This window comes from Hippocampus guttulatus, chromosome 7, assembly GCF_054856545.1.
Source record: "Hippocampus guttulatus isolate MCC_2025c chromosome 7, RoL_Hgut_1.0, whole genome shotgun sequence".
Lineage (NCBI taxonomy): Eukaryota > Metazoa > Chordata > Actinopteri > Syngnathiformes > Syngnathidae > Hippocampus > Hippocampus guttulatus.
The window spans coordinates 20,393,944-20,418,038 of NC_141267.1; the positions used below are offsets into that span (position 1 = coordinate 20,393,944).

The window sequence follows — 24,095 nt, forward strand, 5'->3', positions numbered from 1 at the left end:
TTTATTTCATTGTCAATATTTTCCATGACTCATTTGAAAACCATTTTGTTGGTAAACAAAACAAACAAAAAATGTAAAAGGCCACTATGTCAAATATCCATTCAAAGGAGTGACTTATGATCCAAAGCATACCACATCATATCTCCTACGTTGACCTTTGAAAAGGAGCAGGTCATCATCCAAAGCATACCACATCATACATCCAATATATAGTTAAATGACCAACCCAAATACCATCTCACGACCCAAAGCATACCACGTCATATCACCAGCATGCATCTTAGAAAAGTAGCAGGCTCAAGTGGGTGAAAACCGCGCCCCAAATATCTCCCAACTTTTTCAGTTCTGCTCAAACCAGGAGGCAAAAAGTTCCAAAGTAGAAAATAAACAGCAAGAGTCAAATAAGATTGGTGCAAAAATGCACTCGTGGAGCAGTGTTACGAGGATTACGAGTCAAAGGGGCCGTGGGGGTGGGGGGGGGGGGGAATGTGGAAAGTCTTGCTGTTAAGCTGCTATTAGAAGATTGGGCCTCCTCCTCCTCCTCCTCCTTTTCCTCTTCTTTCTCCTGCTGACCGAGCTCTCGTACGCCAGGGCGCCGAGGACTATCTCCTTCGCTGGGAGAGGAGACGCCAACACCTCCAGCCTTCTTCCAAACCCCCCCCCCCTTTCCCTTCCGTCTCCATCTACTCCATCTTTCTTCTTCAGCCACGACGCTGCAGGAGGTCGCGAGGCGGAACCGCCATCCTTGCCATCATCTTGAAGAACTTTTTTTTTTTTTTTTTTGCCATCGCAGGTACGCACTCATCTCCTCTCCTGCGGGGCAAATGTTAAAAGTTCAAAGTGGGTCATATTGGCCCGTTTTAAAAGTTTCAAGCTCAAGAAAAGATGTTTGCTTCTTGTTTTATGAGATGAGTTTTTTGCAGTACGGTACAAAAAATTCTGAGACTGCCATTCCATTTGTTGGCTTAGCAATGGCATAATAAGCATGGAAAAAAACTAAGGGGCCTTTTAAGACTTTCCCATTTGAGAAAAAAAAAAGTTGAGATTTTTCATTTAATTTATAACTGCAGCAAAATGGTACAAATCTGTGAACTTAATGACAGGGTGGACATTTCCGGGCAAAGGTTCATGGTGGACTTTCGCTTCACTTTCACATACTGTAATTAAATGAAGTTGATTAGAGGGCTGTTTAACAAATCCATTTATAATTTTGGAAATGATATTTCACCATGACAGGATGGACATGTTAAGCTTGATGACACCCAACGACAACCGTGATGAAAAATCACAATGCATATGCGCAAATATTTTTTCTGCGACAAGCACCTGTTTCAGGCAAAGACAAAAAAAAACTAGTTGTGATGCCACTTGGACATATCAGAAGGTTTCTTAAAGCTGCAGTGACCTTGTCGTGACATGGTGGACAATCCTCAAGCTTTACATTTGGATTTTTTTTTTTCCCCATCTGGTTTGTCAGTTAGAAGGCTACATCGTGGCCAATGGAGGGCAGGGAATAGATGGGAGATGCCAAGATGATTCTGGTGGTATATTGACTCACATAGTGTCATCATAAGTAGAGCTGCAAGCGAGTAATATCGCAACATTGCTGTCAAATTTGCAAGGTTTAAATCTTGTGTGATTCAAATAAGCCAAGAGTGTAAAATTGTTAAAAAAGCAGTTTGTCTTGCTTGTACAGCCGGCGGGCAGGAGGCGGCCACAAAAGGGCTCATTCATGGCCGGGATGAGGCCCATCACATGAATTGGACAAGGCTTTTCGGCAGTTAGCAAAAAAAACCACGTCAGAATTCAAACCGCCGGCTATTCTCACACCACAAGCGCTCGAGTCGAGTGAATCCTCGATGCGTAACGACTTGGCTTTGGGGCTTTCCGCGGGGTGGACGCTTGACATCTTTCAATTGCCGAATAATTAAGACCAAAAAGGCCTACCGAAAGCACTGGACCACACTGACCCCCAAAATTATAATAATTGTTCCATGAAATTATGTAAATTTATGCCCAAGACTCCATTCTTCTCATCTTTCTACATACTGCTCTGCTCCCAGTATGTGTCTGCTAGAATTTTTTTTTTTTTTTTTTTGTGTAATCAGATTTCACTCTCAGTGTGTTGCCACGTCAATCTAATCTATAACTTAAAACCCATTTATACTAACCCATCAGGTTTCAAGTGAATCCTCACAGGGCCAGCGCTGTGCCTTGATGACATCAGCATTATTGAGTCTGAGTTACTACAAGCAAAATGCATCCGTAGCGATCTGCACACACTATTACGTTTAATAATCACTTAAAACTTGTGAGTATGATACTTTTTTTTTATTGTTCACATTTTGTATCCAATTGCTAAGTAAAAAGTCCCTTCAACCTTTCGAGAAAACACGTCACGTAACTAGCATAGCATTAGCATTTTGTACGGCTGTCGAGCTTCATCCAGAGCCTGCGTTTATCAGGTTTCATTTAAGATTTATAAATTAGGATTTTAGAAAAACAAAACAAAACAAAACACGTCAATATAAAACCCACAAAAACAGGAAAGGTATGTGAACTTCACAGTTTAGCTAACCGATAGCTAAGCTTCTCGGAGGTCATGCGTTTATTTGAGATTGGTTGCTCTTGATGCTGCGTTAAGTGACATTTAAAAACAATAAATGATTAATAATAATATGACTAATTTAGTATCATTAAAAATAAATGATGTGAATGCCACATATTGGCTAACAACTGCAAGTTCATATACTGAGTACATGTTACCGTGCAAGGATATATTATTTGATTTATGTCTTGTGTAATAAATAGATATGGATTGTTAGATTGTTATTATTATTATATTTTTTGGGCATAATAACTTGAAACTTGCTTGTGACTTGAAGGTTATTTCTTGAGACTTACTCGCTTCATATGTGATTTAGTCCAAAGACGATGTTTTGTCCTGTAATTGTCCGGTCTTTGTTTAGTCCTGTAATGCCCGAACCATTATTTAATTGATGATAAATTATAATTTTTAAAAAATGTAGCTTTTATTTGTCTTTCTTAAGAAAAACAAAACAACAAATAGTTTTTGTATAAAACTTTTGGCGCCAGGGGAGTATCTTAGCCTAACATGAATAAATGCATGTTCACGAGCAAATTGAATGTGTTTCTGGTGCTCATGTTCCAGAACAGCGAGGGAAAAAAATGTGAATTTCTAGGAAGGGGCCTGATAATGGATTTCTTCATCTACAACTGAGGCAATTCCATGTCACCCAGGGAATCGCCACAAGCTGAAGGGGGGCCCCTTGGCCCACATCCTGACATTGGCCCTATATCATTGACAAAACAATGCTTTAGACACACCACATCTTACCTGGGGCCCCACAGGGGATCTAGAGACGCCCCTGGACTGGCAATGAAAGCATGCCTTTAGCTTGCCCTTTGCTGGAGCAGTCAGCTGCAACACCCCCAGTATGTCGGTCTCATGGTCTCGTTCTTTGGAGGCGTATGATCACACGGCACGTGAGCTCGAGTCGACTTCCATGTGAGCAATAATCCCCCCCGGATTCCTGAGCACATGTCTGATGGAGCCGACCCGGTCCACTGACCCCCTGCCGCCGTGGCCCCGCTCAGCTGATGTGTTGGATTTACTGTTGCCCCACGTATTTGCGGGTCATGTGATGTCTGAAATTGACGGCTATCCCACCATTCCCACCACTCAGCTACCATTGGTCCATTCGAATTTTGTGGTCAGTCATCCAACAACAATGACAAAAACACATTTTCACATTTACGTCATGTTTTTTAAGTGATTTGATCCACTTCATACCAAAATGGTGGACTTCCTGTGGAGTTTTTGTGGGTCTACTCTTGATGGATAGGCCGACCAAAATGTGCATTTTATTTTAGACAAACTGGCTTCTGGGGGCTGAAGTTTTAAAACAGTGGTGTTGTTAGTTGACGATCAGCAGGTTGCAACAGATAAACTGGCAGTCATTGAAAGGTATAGAAGTGTTTGGAACAAGCAAAAAGTCACCAGTAATCGATGGCTGCTGAAAACGGTTTGTCTATTAATGCCACAAGGTGGCGACAAAGCACCTTTTCTTCTATTAAACAAGACTATGGCCTAAAAATGAATCTCTGCCAATCAGTTCAATATAGCTGCTTGCCACCAAAACATTTTCATACAAATTGAGAATAAGACCCCTCAAAAATCTTCTATTTTGTGAATGGACATTCACAGTAGTCTACATTCCTGACCAATAATGGAATGCATCTTCTCAGTTGTTCCTCAACTGTATGTGCTCCTGCAGTGTCATCATGTACCTGGAGAACACAAGCAACCTGGACCTGGAAATGTCCCAGGCCTCTGCGCCGGTCCACCAGGCCGCTGGGAATTTCGGCGAGCTGCGTCTGCTGCAGGGGATCTCGGAGCGGCTGGAGACACAGAAACTGCAGCAACAGTCGGCTGGTCTGCCAACGGGACAGTGCGTGATCCACGCAGAGGCATTCCTGCCCGTTCGACAAGAAGACGGGTGAGGGACTGAATGCTGAAAAGACTTTTGTGAGACTTTTGGGTGACTTCAGGCATGACGATGGTTAAAAATGGAGATGCTTTGCGCAGCTTTGCAGATGTGTTCTCTTGGAAATTTGTTGGAACCAAAATGAAAGCAAAACTCTCAGTTAAACAAGTCTTCTCGAAAAGACAAATCAAAAGACTGAAAAATTATGCCTTAAGAGATACGCTACAATGTCTCACGAAACGTAATTTTTGCGCAACCTGAAAGGCAAATGTTCCTTGATTTTTGGTCAAAATTCTGAGGTGTCACCAAAAAGCCAAAGAAAAGGCAAAACGTGCAAGGCTAATCCTTTGATGCTCACTAAACTGAGCTTTTGCGTGCCGTCATGCATAACGATTGAAATGCTGAAGTTTTTGCGCTTCATCTGCATTTGTTCCCCAAATTTTCATCCAATTCCAATGTGTCATCAAAACCCCGAAGACCAATCTATTGATGCTTGCTGAACGACGGTGCACCTGTAAAATACGCTTAAGTCTTGCGTGTCAATCATCCAAACACAAAGTTTTTCATGACTTCCATGACGTTTTTTTTTTTTTGCTGTTGTCAAATTTTGACACTTTACCAAAAAGCAGAGAAAAAAAAGCACAGAAACACCTGACATTATAAAATTGATTTTATAATGTCAGGTATGCTAACGTCAAACTGGTTCAAGTTCCAATGTTTTGAGGCGTATTTTCTTGAAATTTTGGTGCAATTCTGAAGTGCTGCCAAAACGCCATCTTGATCCAAAATGACGCGTCCAGTGAGAATTTGAAGGCTTGCACCTCTAAAGTGAGTGGATTTGTGCGTGTAAGCGTGTGTGGGGGTGTGTGTGGGGGGGGGGGGGAGGGGGGGGGTGGTCCGGGGACCCAGCTGTGATTCCCTGCAGGTCTCTGAATGCAGCAGCAGCAGTGTGATAAAAAAAAGAAGAAGAAAAAAGGCCGCCTTAATGATGGGGTCATGTTTCTCGGGGCAAGAGCGCATCTGGCAGCCTGCTCGCACAGACGTGACACCTGCTCAGTCGCGGTCAGAGTTCACGAAAAAGCCTTTTTGATTCCCTGAGAAAATGGAACGCTGTTTAGTTTTAAATGTATTTGAGGGGCCCTGAACACAACACAACCAAAAGTCACCCATTAGTGCTCCTTGGAAAGTTTGAAAAAAAAAAATGTAGCGCAGGGCACTGGTTTTACTGGTGAGCATGAAATTCTCACTCCACCAAAATTTAATGCCATTTTTCTGTTTTTGTTCCAGGCACAATTTTAACATGGTGAAAATCCTCAGCGGTAAAACAAATTCAGCCAACATCTCAGAAAGGTCGCCTTTGCTGAGGTTCTCACACGATGACAGGTGAGCACGTTCTAACGCCAAAAACTAAGCAAAAAAACCCCCAAAACGTTTCTATAAATGTATTGTAAATCAAAAGATGGCTTTGATTTGCTCATGCGTCAGCATGGCCTACATGACTATGCATCATCCCAGCGAGGAGCCTTGGGACAGCAGCGCCATGGACCTGGAGAGGCGGTACCGATTGGGCAGCGAGGTGACCAGTCTGTCCCTGCTGCGCTCCAACTCATCCGACAAGAGCGACCCCCTGGAGCATCTCAGCCTCAGCTTCAAGCTAGCCAGAAGTGTCAAGTGAGGACCCCACTACACACACCATGTGTAGACTGCATGTATGTATGTGTGTGCGTGTTTGTGTGTGTAAAAATGTGTATGTGTGTATGTGTATGTAGGTGGAGGAGTAGTCGTGTTGGTAGTTTGGTGTAATCAGTTTTTTGGTTTTGTTCACAGATGCTGCTTCCGCATCTCCAAAGTGGCCACCATCTTCACCATTGTTGTTCTGTGCAGTGTAAGGGCGTCATAATCGTTGAGCTGAGAATGAGAAGAAACTCGCTCAGAATCACCGCTGCTGCGATTGATTTATTTAGCGGCACGGGGGGGGGGACAAACGGTTAGCACATCCGCCTCACTGTACTGAGGCCCAGGGTTCAAATCCGGGCTGCGGCCTTCCTGTGTGGAGTTTGCATGTTCTCCCCCGTGCCTGCGTGGGTTTTCTCCGGGTATTCCGGTTTCCTCCCACATTCCAAAAACATTCATGGCAAGTTGATTGGGCGCGAATAGTTATTTGTCCATGTGTGCCCAATCGGCTGGCAACCAGTTCAGGGCGTATCCCGCCTACTGCCCAACGGCAGCCAGGATTGGCTCCAGCACACCCGTGAAACTCGTGAAAATAAGCTGATTGCAAAATGGATGAATGGATTTTTTTTTTTTCCATTTACTTCATTTATTTCTTTGTAATTGTTGTTGTGTGTCCAGCTGTTCTTCAGCATGTATCCTGATCGGGACAACCCTTGGAGAATGCTGGCCGTCTCATCAACCGAAAGCTTCTGTATCCACTGAAAATTCCAAACAGACAAAAAAAAAAAAAAAAAGGTGACCTTTCTCAGTCAACACTTGTCGGTTTCCTCCTTGACCAGCGGCCGCTTGGCAGCGATCAACCTGACGGATTTCCGGGACAACGCTCTCCTCAAGCTGCAGGTGGGCGGCCCCTTCAGCCGCGGAGTGGTGGACCTGGACAACCAGGAGTACGTCCTCGTTCAGGTGGAGCAAACTGACCCGCCGGGCCAGAGGAGGAGGAGAGCACAGCAGGTGGGTGGCATTTGCTCACCAAAACAAAAACAAAAACAAAAAAAATCTGCAACGATGAAAATCAGTGGAGATGAGGTCAAAAATGACCGATTTCTTTTGAAATTTGGCTTCACCTTTTTTTTTTTTCCCAGGTGATTTACAACTGGACCATTCCTCTGCACAGCGAGCACAGCGACCAGATGGTAGTGACCAAAACATTTGAGATGCTCAGCAGGTTTGTCGCCACAAAGAAACAAAGCACAAATACTTTCTGACTGTACTTTATTCATTTATACGTTACGATTTATTTTTCTGATGATTTTTGCTGAGTTGAATTTACGCAACGCCATTTTCCTGCTGCTGCTTTGCTTTTTGTGTATTATTTCATTGCCTCCCATTTCTATCTCATGCTCTGGTTTCCTGGCTGGCAGACAATCAAGAGTTTTTGATTGCGCGCCACTTGAACGCAAACGCTCACTTTGTTTGCCGTCCTAGCGACCCCATCACGATCACGGTGCAGGCCTTCATGGCGGACGCCGAGGTGGTGCCGCTCTCTATCACCCACCAGTCGCTCTACTTTAACGTGGAGACGCAGGTCGCCATCGCTGGCATCATCCTGACGGGTGTCTACGTTCTCATCATCTTTGAGGTACGCCCCTCCGGCGGGGAAGATGTCCTCTTTGACTCGGCAGCTTTTACATATGACTTGTGTGTGTGTGTGGGGGGGGGGGGGGGGTCGTAGTAGTAGTAATAGAAAGTGCAATACTGTACACCAGGGGTGTCAAACTCATTTTTGTCACGGGCCTGATTTCAGTTAGTTTCCCTTGGAGGGTCGTTATGACTGAAACCATGTGAAGAAGGCAAGAATAACGGTTTATTCACCTATTGTTTAGGCTACTACAAATGAGAATTTAAAATTTTGGTAGAGATTTTAGCAAGCATCATGAAAGTTGACATCTTTGATTCGCTTTCGTGGGCCACATAAAATGACGCGGCGGGCCGGATCTGGCCCCCGAGCGTTGAGTTTGACACCTGTGCTGTAAACTACATAACTAAGGCGTAGTTGTTGTCGTAATTGTACTATTGTATTAGCAAAATTAATATTAGTTTTAGTAGCAAAAGTATCGGTCCGTGTGCTGTTAGTAAAATTAATATGGAATTAAGCAGTTTTAGGAATAATGGAAGAAGTCGTATTTACGTGAATACCGTCGAACCTCGTTTCAAGGTCGCCCGTTGTCACCGCTATAACATTCACATTTGCAAGTCCCGATTTCAGGGCATTCATTTTCCATTTGGCGATTTTGCTTACCGCGAACACCTTTATCGCGCGCACATCATTATATCGATCAGATTATTATTTTTATTTTTTTTTCCACTCTGTGTATTGAGTCACCATTGTTGTGGCTGTCGCTGCTTGCATTTTCCAGATCGTCCATCGCACTCTGGCAGCCATGTTGGGATCTTTGGCCGCCTTGTCCGCTTTGGCCATCATTGGGGACGTAAGTTCACGTCTTCAGCACACGGCGAGAAACTCGACAGCTCGCCACCTTATTAGAAACAGTTTCCCATTCTTGAATCAAACTGCTCGGCTCATTCAGGATTTCTTTGGAAATATTCAGTTGAGATTTTCCACACTCACCTCACATTTCCATATTTGCCGACTAATTCAACCCATTCCCAACGTCAAGTCTTACACTGAAAGATTCAATATGAATTGGCCCGCATGGTCAACCCTGTACAGTACAGAAACGTGCGGTTGCTGTTTGTTTCCCTCCCGCAGCGGCCCAGTTTAGTCCAGGTGGTGGAATGGATCGACTACGAGACTCTGGCTCTGCTCTTTGGCATGGTGAGACCACGGGAGTCCGTCGGCGCTTCCCCTCCACAGTCTCCCCCCCGTTGTCATTCCGTTTTAAAAGCCCGTCGCCATGGTTACGTGCACGTCCCGCCCGGTTTTGTGCAAAGCTGAAACAAATGCAGCTCCGCTGCAGTGCTGATGCCAAAATGACTCTCGTGACATGAAACAATCATCAATAATGGCTCACGTTACAAGAGTGATGCCCAATTCAGATGTCAGCAGTTCTCTCAAATAACGTCAAGGCAAAAGCCTGAACAAAATCCCATGTAAAGACTGGATTGTAAAATTGAATTCTATTCATAAAAGTACGTACCGTGAGCGATTCAATGGCTTTTGGTGATGCATATGACGTCAACATCAAACTTTCACTTTATTGACAATCAAACTTGATTGACAATCAAACTGTTTTGATTGTGAATGTTTTTCAAACATTCACAATCAAATAAAATGTCATTATACACAATGTGTCGCAAGCCTGACTAACAATAAGATGTAGGGAATAACTTGGTGTGAGTACATCGATCACGTCAATAAAATGAAATCAGATCAAAAATGCAATCAAATGAAATGAGACGTCGGAATAAAAAAAAGAAGTCTGAATGAATTGCCGTAAGCTTGTCCAAGATAAGAGCTGAAATAAACAATCGTCATTGTTCGGCCTTAAATTGACTGCGAGGAACTCAATGTCCACACTGGACTTGTGTGACGAACGCAACAGTCAATAAAAGAGAATTTGCAAACGTGTCATGTCGTCTTTGTCTTGCAGATGGTGCTGGTGGCCATTTTCTCCGAGACGGGCTTCTTTGACTACTGTGCCGTCAAGGTGCGTTTTGGTGCTTCCCCGCACTTCAATCCAAAGTGAGGCGACAAGATTGGTATCGACCTCTCGGCTATTCTCCGCACGCTTGACATTTGAACGGCCGCGCATGGATGACATTTGCTGTGTTTAGCGGGCAGAAAGTAGGTCAGCGCTGACAATGACATGCGTCGGCCTCAGTTTTGTCCTCCCCCCCCCGTGACTTCCTGTTCTGGGGAATGTCTGCCCATGAACAGGTTGAAAGGTGAAAGGTCACAGCGACCTGCTCACACTTTGGCCCGAGATCACAAATTTCACACGGGGATCTAAGAGGTAGCAGGGATGGAGCTTTTCGTCAGCCTGGCTTGATTTTCACGAGTGCAAATTGAATTTGTGACGCAGGCCCTTCGTCCTCGTCTCCTCGTGGAGGTCAAGGACGTGCACAAACTCCGGGAACTCTTTGCGGTAATCCCAAATATGCGCAATGTGTCCTCCGGGCCAAGGCGGTGATAATAATCAAGGCTGATGAATGTTAATGCGCTGAGTGAGAAGGACGAGGCCCTTTCGCCGACTTAACGCTCATCAGAGGTTCGCGTTCTCTGCCGCAGATTGAACTTTTGTCAACCTTGCAGAAAAAAAACCCTCATAAGGTGGAAATAGGGAAGAGACAATTGTTTATAATGTCCAAAATAAAATATGAAATGATAGATGTATGAGGAAAATCTTATACTGTACAGTATTGTACATATATACTGTATATGAAAACATTGTTTAGGAATAATGTAAAAAAAAAAAAGAACTAATGCATATACAATATATGAGAAATAGTTTAGATGTGAGCAAAATAGTTGATACATTATCTCGATCTTTAAAATAATATAGATACAAAATTCAAAAAGAGGATATACTGCATGAGAAAAATCTTCGATAAAATATAGAAAATGCAAGACTCGATAAGAGAACATACTTTTGATATACCGCTAATTTGAAAATTACACAAAAAATATGTCATATATGTCCTGTAAGTGTATGAATTCAAAATGACAAATATGAGAACATAATTTATGTACAGTGCAATAAAGAAAAAGAAACACCATAATATAATATAATTTTTTTAAAAAGTGTATATTGCATGAGAAAAAGCTTTTAGTGGATATCATGTAACATAAAAAAGTGACTGCAATGATGAATACAATACGCCGTTTGATTGGAGCGATTTTATTTAATTTGATGTATTTATTATTATTATTATTTATTATTATTTTTTTTTGCAATGTTGAATATGTGACTTTGCCCTGGAAATTTACAGGTAACTTTCTAAAAATGTACCTGTGAATTTCCACACATTTGCAACCCTGCGAACGCCGACTTCCGCTGTGCTCTTATGAGTCTCCACTGTTAATTTTCGCTTGACGTCACCCTCATGGTTCTGAGCATCGCACCTCACATCTGCGCTGGCTGGCGGATGCTGACTCACTTTCCTTCCTTCCTTCCTTCCTCCTCTGCTTGCTTCGTTCCCGGTAGGCCTACCGCTTCTCCAAAGGCCGAGTGTGGCCCATGATCATCATCCTGTGCCTCATCGCCGCCATCCTCTCGGCGTTCCTGGACAATGTGACCACCATGATGCTCTTTACCCCCGTCACCATCAGGTACCACCACCATTTGGAGCCTTTAAGACCGTTTAAAAGGAACCATTCGATTACAATTGACTTGAAAAGTTACATTCAGCAGATACCGACAAGCCACTGAATTGGAAGTGCATTTTTAACTGGCATTTAACGAAAAATGATTTTTTAATTCTTCTGGATTTCACTTCGAATTCACTCGCATATTGTTATTGAAGCTAGAAAACACTCCGTCGACATCACAGGGTGTCCGACAAACCTTAATATTTTTGTTTTTATCCGAGTCAAACTCATACTAGAAACTATTTCCAACAAATCTCTGTTTGTGTAATATGGCGTGGACACGTGATGAGTCATTGCTGAAAAAGGGACATTCATTTGTGTTTCATTTGTCACTCCCTCAATTGGAGTTGAAGACTTCTTCAATGCTTCGTTACGTTCACGATGTGAATACTAGAGTTTCCCTTTGTTACGTGTTCCGTAAATGTCCAGTTATTTGTTGCCACTAATTTCTGCGTAGATTGGTGCAACAGATTGCGGGGGCAAATTTCCTGTTCAGTTTTGAGACCACATTTTGTATCGATGGGTGAAACCGGTGTGCGGGACAAGCTACCGAGGTGGTTCGGAGTACGTGTAACATCTGATTCCTTTTTGGCATTTCTTAAAGATTGTGTGAGGTGCTCAATCTGGACCCCAGACACGTGCTGATCGCCGAAGTCATCTTCACCAACATCGGCGGCGCGGCCACAGCTGTGGGCGACCCGCCGAACGTCATCATCGTGTCCAATCAGGACCTGCGCAGACAAGTAGGAGCTCACTCAGGCTGGCTTTTTCTGGCTTTGCTGTGCACTCTTGACGAGGTGTCATGTCACCCAGACCCAGGTGTAAAAACACATCAAAAAAAAAATAATAAATTGACTCTGGTGAAAGCACATACTGATACAAGTAAAAATAAAAAAGTACCAACAACAAAAGTAGAATGTCGGGTCATCATCCACGGAGGTTGAAAAAAAATAAAAATAACAAGCCTACTTTGGACAAAGTAATGGAGTACAAAGTACAGACATCTGTTTTGAAATGTAGGGTGTAAATTGAAAAGGTAAAAAAATACAAATTAAAAAAACCTACAAATTACAGGTACCTGAAAAATCGACTTAAGTACAATAACAAAGTATTTGTACTCCCAGCACTGCAACAAACTGACCAATAGTGAGGCAGAGCTCAAAGAGGTGCGCATTTTGTATACATGGCAATTTGGAATGCAAATACAAGGACACTCGGACTTGATGTAAACAACAACACGCACGCCACAGCTCGGTCGCCGCGTCTATCTTTGGATTGCGCCCGAAAATATCCCTCCCGTGACACGCAAGCAAACAAAACAGCCGAGCCAACCATGCGTGCGCCCACAAGCTGTCCTTATCAGAGTGGCGCCACGACCCAACTGGCGTCCCCCTCCTCGCCGTCCCCCGCCCACTGCTCTTCTGTGAGCGGCGCCAAAACAAACTGGATGGCGGGAGCCCCCCCCCCCCCCCCCCCCCATTTGCTGGAATCAACGGAGCGAATATGGCCAGTGCGCCCGCCAAAGGCCAAAATGTCAAGCGCGGATGTCAGCGGGAAGCTACTTGGAGAACGAGGAGGTGATGCGCCTCCTGGTGATACTCCGGTCGATGACAAAGTTGTTTCTCACAACAGTGCAGTACTGTGGAGCCAAACGGCGACTCTTGCCAATACAAGCAAAATCCAAATAGGCAAAGCTTGCCGCCATTCTACACGAAGATTCTTGATGAAAATATCCACAGTTCGAATTTTGTGCGTAATGTCTTATTCCTCCAGTAAAAGTCTCTTAATAGCTCATTCCAGGTAATGGCTCCAAAATGGAAGGTTCAGAGTATTGCCCGTATTCTTTGCTCAAATGCTTTGTGATTTCGCTTCCCCCGTCTGTCTTTATCATATTTGTACGGTTTGTTCCTCCAGGAACGGCACGTTAAAAGTTTGATTCGTGGAAAGTGCCCGTCATTGAGGCTTCCGAGTAAAATGACAGTTTTACCGTTCACATTTCCTTTCACATTTCATCTGTAGTCTTTGCAGGCAACTGAAAACGCTTTTGTGAGTGAGCGTCACCGCTCATTCCTCCAAGATGAGTTCAAACTGCAGCTTATCCTCGCACTAAAACAAAAGTTTGTATGAGGTCGTAATTATAGAACATACATTTTATAAATGCAAAGGTATATATTAGGGCGTGCCCAAAAAGAATTTTTTGAGTCAGATGGAGATTCCAAGAATTATAATATATAATTCAGCCAATATACTGTATATATATATATATATATATATATACATATATTTTTTTCCCTCTAACTTATTTTTGGTTGAGCCTTAGCATATATTTATCTAACAATCGTGACACCAGTCCTTGCACCCTTAAAATTCCAAGACTGCCGCTTTAACGTACGATGTCGAGAAACACCTGAAATTGTCCGCCCGGTGACACGACGACGCAAAACGTCCAGCCCGCACGTCGAAACGTTGACCCTGCCGTCTCGTTGTGCGCGTATCTCGCAGGGCATCGACTTTGCCAACTTCACCGGCTACATGTTCCTGGGAATATGCCTGGTCCTGCTCACTTCCTTCCCCTTCCTGCGCATGCTCTACTGGAACAAGAAGCTCTACAACAAAGAATCCATCGAAATTGTGGGTGAGTTCAAATACAGGTTGTGATGTCGGGGACCGTGAACCTCGGTCTGGTTGCGATCCTTTTTTTAAAAATTGCAAGAATGCGCAGGAGCCCTGGCTAAAAGGAAAGTAGTAATTGGTGCCTAAAAAGTACAGCGGTACGTTGCCACTAAGTTTTGGAGTAACAATTGCGATCAGTACGGTGAGCGCCGTGAACGATAAACTGGAGCAACAGCGTCGCGCGTAGCAGTGTATTACGGTACGATCACTAAAATATGAGAAGAACCGCGACTTCCCAGTCGCCTTGTGCGGAACGCTCCAAGTCGGGTAATCCTTTGAGGACGCGGTCCATTAACCGCCTACATTGCGCCTCACGCAGACACACCAGCGTTTACACTCAATGACAAGCGGTCCCAAGGAGAGGAAGCTCAACAGGGCATCATTAAAACGGAACCACAGGAAGGTGGATCGCTTGGCGCCACGCTGTCAAGGCCAGCCACCGAGCCGATTGAGGGAAGCTGCCGATCGCGACGGGTTCCGCCGCTCGCTCCTTGCGGCTCCACCGCTTGCCGTCTTGTCTCATAATTGCTCAGATTTGCTTAGCAGAGTAGCTCCAGTTCATTTAACGTGCACACATTGCACCTTCTGGCTCAGTTTTGACCCATCCCAAGAATATTCTCATGAATTATTCGATCCGGCATGCCGAGGCAAAGGTTGCCACCCAGTGTCACCGCCACCCTCATATGTGGTGGCCTGGCTGTATTAGTCCCTCTGCGGGATTCAACACTTATTGACCGGAAACCTCATCTTCAAAGCTGCGAGAACCACCCTTGATGCAAGTATTTTCTCCCTTTTTTTTTTTTTTTTTTGGTGTGTAATCTACCGCAGAGCTCAAACATGAGATTCTGGTGTGGAGGCAGACAGCCCAGCGCATCAATCCCGCCAGCCGAGAGGAGACGGCTGTCAAATGCCTCCTGATGCAGAAAGTCCTGAACCTGGAAAGTCTGCTGCGCAAGATGATGAAAACATTCCAAAGGTAAAAAAAAAAAATGGCATCACTTTGACATCATGTTATATCCACATGACACCCAAGTAGGCAAAGTCTCTGACACTGCGAGGAAACTTGCTCGGTTAAATTCCTTGAGAGTCTTTTAAAAAACGAGCATGGATTCAAATTCTCCCAAAATGGCTGCTTCAAGCCAAAATGGCTGACTTCCTGTTCACTTTCGGGCATGTGTCTTTGAGACTTTTTGGGGGAATCCTGTTTGGATAGCTATGTCCGCCCAATTTTGTGTTGATTGGTGAAATTGGTATCAAGAGCTTTTTTTTTTAGCTTCCCAGTGGTTGCTCGAGAGTAAGAAATGGCTCCCGCTATTCAAAATGGCCGACTTCCTCTTCACTTGAGGGCACGGTTCCTTCAGACATTTTTGTGCATTCCCTTAAAATAGAAACATCCGCCACATTTTGTGTCAGTGGCTGAAATTAGTGTCGGACGCCTATTTTTCCAACTTTTTAGGTGTGAGTGAGAAATGGCTGTTTCAAACCAAAATGGCTGACTTCCTGTTCCATTTCAAAGGTCTTTTTTGTGAGTGTGTGAATTCTGTTAGGGTAGGCATGCCCACCCAATTTCATGATGAGCGCTGAAACAGGTTTCAAGGGCCACCTTTTTTTTTTCCAAAACTTTCTGAGGGTTACCAGTGAGTAAGAAATGGCTGCCTCGCTTCATGTCATTCCATTCAAGACAATATGATGACAATGCATTTGAACATGACGTGAAATGTGTTTGACAGAGAAATTTCCCAAGAGGACAAGAACTGGGAGCAGAATATTCAAGAGCTTCAAAAGAAGGTGGGGGTTTTTTTTTTTTTGGGTTTTACATGTGAATGCTTGATCTCACGGATTATCTTCCTCATGATGTGTTTGAAAGTTGCATCGCTCCTCTCGCAGGCCTTGTTCCTTGACTGTTCTTGTCTTTTGTTCCTCACAGCACAGAATCACAGACAAGGTGCTCTTGGTGAAGTGCGTGTCGGTGCTGGCCGTGGTGATCTTCATGTTCTTTGTCAACTCTTTTGTTCCCAGCATACATCTGGATCTCGGTGAGGGCGGAATTGTGCTCATTATGCTCTTATATAAGTTACATGCTGTTGATCATTGGCGGGAGATAAAAGTTCATCCTTGGAAGGTAACGGCGCGTAAAAGTCAATGGTTATAAAGTGAGTTAGTTATTTGTTTAGTTTTGAGTTATTTCTTGAACTAATGAGTTAGTGGATGAGTGGATTGTTGAGTTTTTAGTGGCTGACGGAATAATGTAACCGATACATACACAGCGAGTTAGTAAATTGGTTCACTTATTTCACGAATGAGGTGATGGAGTGAAAATCGACCTCAGTGCAATTTCAAAGTGTTTGTGCTTTGTTATTTCCCACCACTGTACACCTGCGATGGCGAAAGTCGATGAGCGAAAGGCGCCCCAATAATGACGCTGGCTGGTGGTTGCCCCGGTGCATGCCTGAGTTAATTACAAGCCGCCTGGCCGTGACATTTGTTCAACGAGCGTGTCCCCCATAGCAGTGTCCCGGGTGCCAACGCGACATTGGTTTCAATTACGCCTGCTTTCAAAAGCTCTGCCTCATTAAAAGCTCATTAAGCCACCACGCTTGAGATATCACTTTGCTCCGTGGGTGGCCGCTGACGCTTTCTCATCCGTCCGGATGGATGGATGCTCACGAGTCGTTGCACGCAAACATGCCGCCGGAGACTCATATTTGCTACAAACGCCTGATTCGGCGGCATTTAATTCGAACTACGTAATTCGCCTGACGTTTGTCCTACAGTGACATTTTACTCACTTTGACACCAAATACCCTTCGACGAGTACACTCGGTGCCAGTCAATGGTTATGTTTCCCTGGACGTTGCAGTTGTGTGAATTTGTAATTAATGAGGGAAAGAGTGAGTTTATTTTTATGGGTTTGTATGGCGACAGGGTGAAAGAATGAGTGAATTAGCTCCTTGGTGAATTTATGAACTAGTTGCTGAGTGAGCTTGTTTATTTACCTAGCTAGCTAGTTGCTAGCTAGCTAACTAACTAGCTAGCTAGTGAGTGAGTGAGTAAGACACTTAACGATGCAATTTTTGGCAGAATTTCAGGAGCTGCGATTGAAAGTTATTTTTTATTGCCGTTAGCTTGGTTAGTTGGGTTGTAAGCAGAGGTGTCAAATCCACGTCCAGAAAATCAAAACCCTAGCCACCGTTTAAATTTTCGCCAGAGTTGCGTCATACTCCAGTGAGCTGTTGAGCAACTCACCTCTGATTGTCAGCCAAAATGTGAAGAAACAAACAAACAACAAAATATACAGTATATATGGCTGAACAAATAATGAAATGAAAAATGTACATTCATGGGCATGAACGGTCCAGTCCAATTCAGTGAGCATAGCACACTTGAGAAGCAAAATGAGCAAACCAAGCTTCAAAACTGAATTGAATTGTGATTGATTGCATTGAATCTCTCATGTTCAGTATTTTTGTCTGTTTTTTTAATTTATTATTTTTTTGGAGGGCGAGGGGGGGAGGGAGTCCTTCTGCTTCCATTCGTCTTTGTGCTCTTTCTTGGAAGCAAAGCAATTCCCGCTAATATTTTCTCAGAATTACAGCGGATGGACTCGTCTCCTTATTTTCATTATTTTTTCCTTTTTTGTCCAATAGTTTTTACTGCAGCCTGTTTTTCTCAATTATACTTTATTGTTGATTTGTTCTCTCCCGCTCAGGTTGGATCGCCATCCTCGGCGCGCTCTGGCTTTTGATCCTGGCCGACATTCAGGACTTTGAGATGATCTTACACCGGGTGGAGTGGGCCACGCTGCTTTTCTTTGCAGCCCTCTTCGTCTTGATGGAGGTGCTTCATTTGAACAATAAAAAAAAACAAAAAACACGCAGAGTGGCAACACACTCAAAACATCCACAGTCTTGACGCGATTGTTCCAATCCCCCCATGTTGTAGGCTCTGGCCCAGCTGCAGCTCATTGACTACATCGGCGAGCAGACGGCCTTGCTTATCAAAGTAAGTCACCCTATTTTGAAGCGCGCCTCCATTACTCGGAAAGAACTACAAATACTTTGCTCCTGTACTTGAGTACATTTCAGGTATCTATTAAGAAAAACCTTTATTAGTCTCGATTACTGCACCTAGTTATTTTTCCAGCCTCATCTGAATACAAAAAAATAAAACATTAGTGAATAGTGAAAATCCGCCAGTAATTAACGGCAACATAAAATGGCCTGTAGTCGCCACAACATGGTGGCAAAGTAAATGTTTCTATTCGACTCCTCCCCTCTGTTCAACATACAGTATTTGCTTGTCACCTGTATGCCACCAGATGGCGCCAAAGCAAATTTTTTGTATTAGACACGGCTTGGAACGAATACATCTTCTGTCACCAGTCGTTTTTCAGTATCTGTACTTCTACTCAAGTACAGAGTGTGAGCATTTATGCCAGCGATGCACCTGTGTCATTGGCAACACCGGTGACACATCGTATCAGCTTTCGGATATTCCGTTCCATACATTGCCTGCAAATTGCGTGACCACGTTTCCACCTGGTATCGCTTCGAATGTCATCGTCTTGGCCTGCCTCGCGAGCGGGCATGAGATTGCAGCCGTAATAAATGCGTCAGCTGGAAGAAAGCGGTGAGCCCCCCCACAGCGCGGATAATCACTGCTGACAGGCGGAGTCGCGCTCTTTTCGTCTGACTTCCTGTGAAACACACGCACATACACACACACACACACACAAAAAACTCATCTGCATGCAAGCGTGCGACAGGTGCAAGGCAGAGATCTCATTTGTGTTGCTTAGCGGCTTGATGGAGCAAAACTGTGCATTATTTGTCTTTGTGAGGCGGTGGCGGGGAGTCACAAATTCCCAATACTTTGCTCTTGTACTTGAGTAGATTTTTCAGGTAAATGTATTTTACAACATTTTACTCCTTACATTTGAAAACAGATATCTCGACTTCCCTCTCCTTATTTTGTCAAAAGAAGCCGGTTCCCCTTTTTAACCTCCATGGCCGATGATGTCAAGAGAGAGAACCGCTCATGTTCTCGTGTTCTTGATTGCAGGCCGTGCCCGAGGACCAGCGCATGGCCATCGCCATCATCTTGGTGATGTGGGTCTCCGCTTTGGCTTCTTCTCTCATCGACAACATCCCCTTCACCGCCACCATGGTGAGCATTCCGTGGCGCGAGTGTAACATTGCAAGTAGCCATGAACTGGCTCATCAGCGACTTCATGTTGCGTGGCGTGTATCATGTTCTCGGATATACTACGTTATAAATGAGGCTATTTGGGGCGCTACTGGAAGAGCTATCCATTAAAAAAAAAGAAACAAGTCAAATCAAATCTCTTTTTCTCTCTTCAGATTCCAGTCCTCATCAACTTGAGTCAAGATGCTGATGTGAACCTGCCCGTGAAACCTCTCATCTTTGCCTTGGCCATGGGAGCCTGCCTCGGTGGTCAGTCTCACTCATGTGAATGTTGGACGTAGTCCTGGTAGCTAACCAGCAAAAGAAATAATGGTGACTAAAATGGAACCTTTTCCTCTGTCTGTTGGGTTTGCCTACCGACCGACCCACCGACCTACTTACCTACCATCAAACAACCACTTATGTGGTTATTTTTTTCATTTAACCATGATGACTCAATCACTCACTAGAAGTAACTAACTAACTAACTACCAGCAAGCAAAACCATTTTAGATGTTTTATGTAATAATGCTCACTCACTCACTGTGACTAAAAGGTATTTGGTTATTTTTATGTAGTCTTGGTAACCAACTAACTAACAGGAAGCAAAACAAATTTTGATTTATGTAATCATGTTCACTCACTCAGTGACTAAAAAGGTATTTGGTTATTTTTATGTAGTCTTGTTAACTACCTAACCAACTAACCACCCGTGCATAACTAACTGACCTACTAAGTAACTAACAATGACTAATGTGTTTGTTTAGTTCATATTTTATGGAGTCTTGGTAACTAACTAATTAGCTACCAGTAAGCAAAACAAATTCAGATATTTGATGCAATTATGCTCACTCACCGTGACCAAAAGGTATATTTGTTTATTTTAAATGTGATCCTGGTAAATAACTAACGAACTAGCTAACTAACTGCTTCATGCAAAGCCGTTTGAGCATGAATTCAATATCCTTGATATCATCTTCATTTCCATGTGCCAGTAGGCTCTATGGCTGCTTCTGTCTTGACATGTTACAAGTGAGGCTCGAGTGTGGACATTGGCCTGACATTTGCGTGCCGTCGTTGCTACTCGTGAAATCATGAAAATTCTACTCGTCATTCGAGGTTGCCGTAGGACGCTGACCCCTTTTTTCGTGTCTGCGCGCGTGTGTGAAGGGAACGGCACCTTGATCGGGGCGTCGGCCAACGTGGTGTGCGCCGGCATCGCGGAGCAACACGGCTACGGCTTCTCCTTCATGGAGTTCTTCAGGTAGGCTCCTTCTTCTGAAGTTGATGTGACACAACCCATCCGGCTGCCGTCTTACGACGCCCGAAGGTCTGCTAGCGTGTTAATATCCCGCATATAATTGTCCATTTCCCCAGTGTGGGACAAATAAAGGATATCTTATATGTCCCGTACTCAAGCACACGCCGATGATGATGCGTCCACTCGCTTGATTGAGATAGAGAGAGAGAAAGAGAACGAGGATGTCGGGAATGTGGAAGCAAGGCACTTTTGAAGGCATCATCGGTTCATTTGCGAGCCTGTCGGCTCATGTTTCACAGACTCTTGGTCTTTGTGAGAATCACTTGTAGTAGTCATCATCGGTCTTTGATGATGACTAAAGTTCTTTCTAAAATCAGTCTGTGTGTAGCCCACAGACCACTGAAGGAAATGTCGGGGAACGTAAATGAGAGTACTTCTCTCAACTGGGTGATTCAACCTGCCTTGCACTCACTGAACTCAAAGCCACAGGGCTGGTTGCTATGGAAGCCGAGTCATGATTCCATCTACAGACCCAGCAAGCCATCAAAAGTGCTCACACTCTTGACCTAAGTAGTTCGGTTGTTGTTCTCGTATCAATGAAGACTCTGCTAAAAGTACCAGTCCAGTGGTACCAAATTTCCAAACTAGAAAATTGTGGAAGTGAAATGCGTTTTCCGTGTAAATGCCTTAATTTGTTCTAAGCCCCCTAAAATTCTGACATAAATGTTTTACAAAGCATAAAAATGCATCAAAATATGTAACAAATATATGTTACAATTAGATTATTGCACAAATAAATGAAAACAAAAAATGAGTGGATAAAGCAGAAATGAAATGTGCAGGCAAATGTACAGTACTTTCGTGGCTGTCGAAGTTGCTTCCTGATTTGTCAAAATGGCACACATGGAGAGACAAACCATTTGGACACACCAGGTTTCCGCTTGACAAGACGAAAAGTTTTCATTTTCAGGCTGCAAAGACGCCGTGGTTGGTTGATGAAAAGGACTGTCGACGGTTTTCATGAAGCAACCACTGTCCGGCCCCCAGGTCACAAGTAGGTCACCTGTGCCAGGGTCGCAGCTGCCCGCGGGGAGGCGGCTGATTGCGAGGGAGACCCCCTCGGAGCCCTCGACAGCTGAGGTCCGACTGGTGCGGCGTTGACTTCACGCCCTACTTGATCCCCGCGGCCTTTTTTCATGGACCGTGACGTAAGAATGGCGAGCGGTCACCAGTGGCTGCCTGATCCCTCCGTTATTATCCTCGCAAGCTCTGAAATCGCTTCGACCGATGCTTATCTGCTCCGAATTTGATTTTAATGACGGCAGTCCGCTTGTTAAGGTTGAAAGGACTTGACAGAAATTTAAGAGTAATTACAGCTGTTCTCGCTAACAAATGCTCATGAAAACATAATCTCTGACTGCACTTCTTTTTTTTTTTTTTTTTAAACGAGTCTCCGGTTTTGGGAGTTATCGAAATTTGTGTCCAATCTCAAACAATATAAAAATCAAATGACTTGAGACAAGTGCATGAACAGTGACTGAAAAGACCTCCTGGAATACGACTTGAAAACAGCCGCTTGGAAATGTCAGACTTCCCCATTTCTTGGGCCCTAATATTAATAACAACCGGCACAATTGTCGGCTTTCTGGTGTGGGTCCAACTGATCCGTGCTGGCTGACGACCGGGGGGCAAAGTCTCCCGGGCCCCGCGAGGCACCATGTGTCCATGGAACACATGGGCGGCGGCCAAAGGCCCGACCATCTGCAGTCACTCGAGCATACGAGGACGCGCTAAAGTGAAAGCGGCGGCCGAGTGAGAGGGCGTCGACAAGTTCATCCTGAAGATGTCTGTCCGCCGCCTCGGAAGTCGTTTGCAAAACGTTCAGGACCAAAGGAAAAAACTAAAAAATCATTCAGTTTCTCGTTCTCCCCTTCTCAGGAAGCAGCCGAAGTGAGTTTCAGGGGCGATGCGTTCAAAGACATGTCCAAAAATGCGACATTCTCAATTCGACTCAAGTGTATTCATAGCGCTCTTTAAAACAGCCACCGCTGTATACAAAGTGCTGTACATGGAGCCAAAATTATTCATACAACAATAAATTAATAACCAAGACAGTAGAAAACAAAAACAGTCAAACGAAAAATCAAGTCAAATGCCAAAGAACACAAATTCGTTTGGAGACGAGTTTTTTAGACGGGCAGCGAGGGTTCTTGCCGAACGTTCAGTGGGGGTCGCTCCAAAGAGTTTTTTTGAATATTGTCTGTTGCTTTTTGTGCTCCGACAGGTTAGGCTTCCCCATGATGATCATGACGTGCATGATCGGCATGTGCTACCTGCTAGCCACTCACATCGGACTCGGGTGGAACATGTGATCCGGGACTTGAATTGACGCAGAAGAAAGACCACAATCAGGGATCTCAAGCTTAAATGGTCCCTTTTGACCCCAAACAAGAACAAGAAGGAGAAATCTCGGGCTTTTCCTCTCCTGAGTGGAAGGAAGCAGGCCAAAGCAGCATTCGGACAATTAAATTGTACACCCCCCCCCCCCCTCCCTCCCATCAAATGAATGTTTTTTGTTCAATATGGCCTCACCTATTAAACAGAATATTCCCCAAATGACTATTATTGTTAACTCATTCAGAACCAGCCAATTTTGGACCAAGTCTGAAAAGACGTTTAAAAACGTCTTTGGGAGTGAATGAGTTAATATTTATGTTTAAAGGAACCGTAATACCCATTTAAAGGGATTTTATAATCGTTCATGTGTAATACTTTTGGGCACATACCCGTCAAATGTTCTTCTGCAGAGCTCAGATGTAAGGTGCTTGAGCGGTGATCTCGTGCGGATGATTTCTAACTTTAGTCGTGATGGTGTCTCGTCAGCGGCACCACTTCAGAGGACACCTGCCCCCCTCCTCCTCCCCCTCCCTCCAGAGATATCAAAGAAATAAAGTTGGTGTTTTTAAATTCTTTGAAAGCTTGTCTGTCTTTAAACGTGTGGCCTTTAATTCTATGCTTTCAACATTTTACTCCTACATTTTTGGTCTGCTGGGAATGCATTGAGAATCATTTATTGACAGGATCCCATCCACAAATGAGACATTTGCATTTTTATTTGATGTACGAGGTGATTGCTTGGCGCTGACTTAATTTGATTTCTTATCTTCTTTTCGTTGTCTGCGAGCTTAAATACATGACCAACTGCTTTCAAAATGCATCGCTTTCTTGCATCAGTGGAGGAATATAATCATACTTGACTCCGGTCAACATTTATAATGTCAGCCTCAAGAAGCCTCTTCAGCTTTCTTTGTGCTGTTGCTTAGAAACGGCCATGCCAGAGTCCGGCACAAATATGCATTCATTAGACGGCATTATTCTGCATCCAGCGCCACTACAACATAATGGACAACAATGAATGTGCATTACGATGTTATTCTTGTAGGCCGTAATTAAATCACAATGCACA

General features: G+C 44.0%; 1 protein-coding gene across 3 annotated transcripts; it reads left to right on the forward strand.

The window, feature by feature from the left end:
* Positions 1-572: 572 nt before the first annotated feature.
* oca2 (oculocutaneous albinism II) lies at positions 573-23,596 on the forward strand. 3 transcript variants are annotated; one of them, XR_015101462.1, is made up of 25 exons: positions 654-793; positions 4,299-4,520; positions 5,796-5,891; positions 5,994-6,179; positions 6,336-6,393; positions 6,861-6,933; positions 7,036-7,193; positions 7,325-7,407; positions 7,668-7,821; positions 8,600-8,671; positions 8,953-9,018; positions 9,794-9,850; positions 11,348-11,472; positions 12,116-12,254; positions 14,014-14,146; positions 15,013-15,160; positions 15,915-15,972; positions 16,112-16,220; positions 17,894-18,021; positions 18,127-18,186; positions 19,246-19,350; positions 19,545-19,638; positions 20,539-20,632; positions 21,677-21,837; positions 22,914-23,596. XR_015101462.1 is itself a non-coding variant. In XM_086116539.1 (24 exons), exons 2-24 carry the CDS (start codon positions 4,306-4,308, stop codon positions 22,999-23,001), a joined length of 2,499 nt encoding a protein of 832 aa, XP_085972665.1. In that variant the 5' UTR covers positions 573-793; positions 4,299-4,305; the 3' UTR covers positions 23,002-23,596. The 3 variants fall into 3 exon arrangements, 2 of the variants coding, with proteins under 2 accessions (XP_085972665.1, XP_085972664.1); XM_086116539.1 differs by lacking the exon at positions 21,677-21,837 and having other exon boundaries at positions 573-793; XM_086116538.1 differs by lacking the exon at positions 21,677-21,837 and having other exon boundaries at positions 6,024-6,179.
* The last annotated feature ends 499 nt before the right edge of the window (positions 23,597-24,095 follow it).

Bases quoted from the DNA above. Each gene is read 5' to 3' on its own strand.
- oca2 (XM_086116539.1), top strand. From the start codon at position 4,306: ATGTACCTGGAGAACACAAGCAACCTGGACCTGGAAATGTCCCAGGCC. The intron at 6,934-7,035 runs GTATCCACTGAA...GCCGCTTGGCAG, and splicing joins CTCATCAACCGAAAGCTTCT to CGATCAACCTGACGGATTTC. The intron at 15,161-15,914 runs GTAAAAAAAAAA...TGTGTTTGACAG, and splicing joins ATGATGAAAACATTCCAAAG to AGAAATTTCCCAAGAGGACA.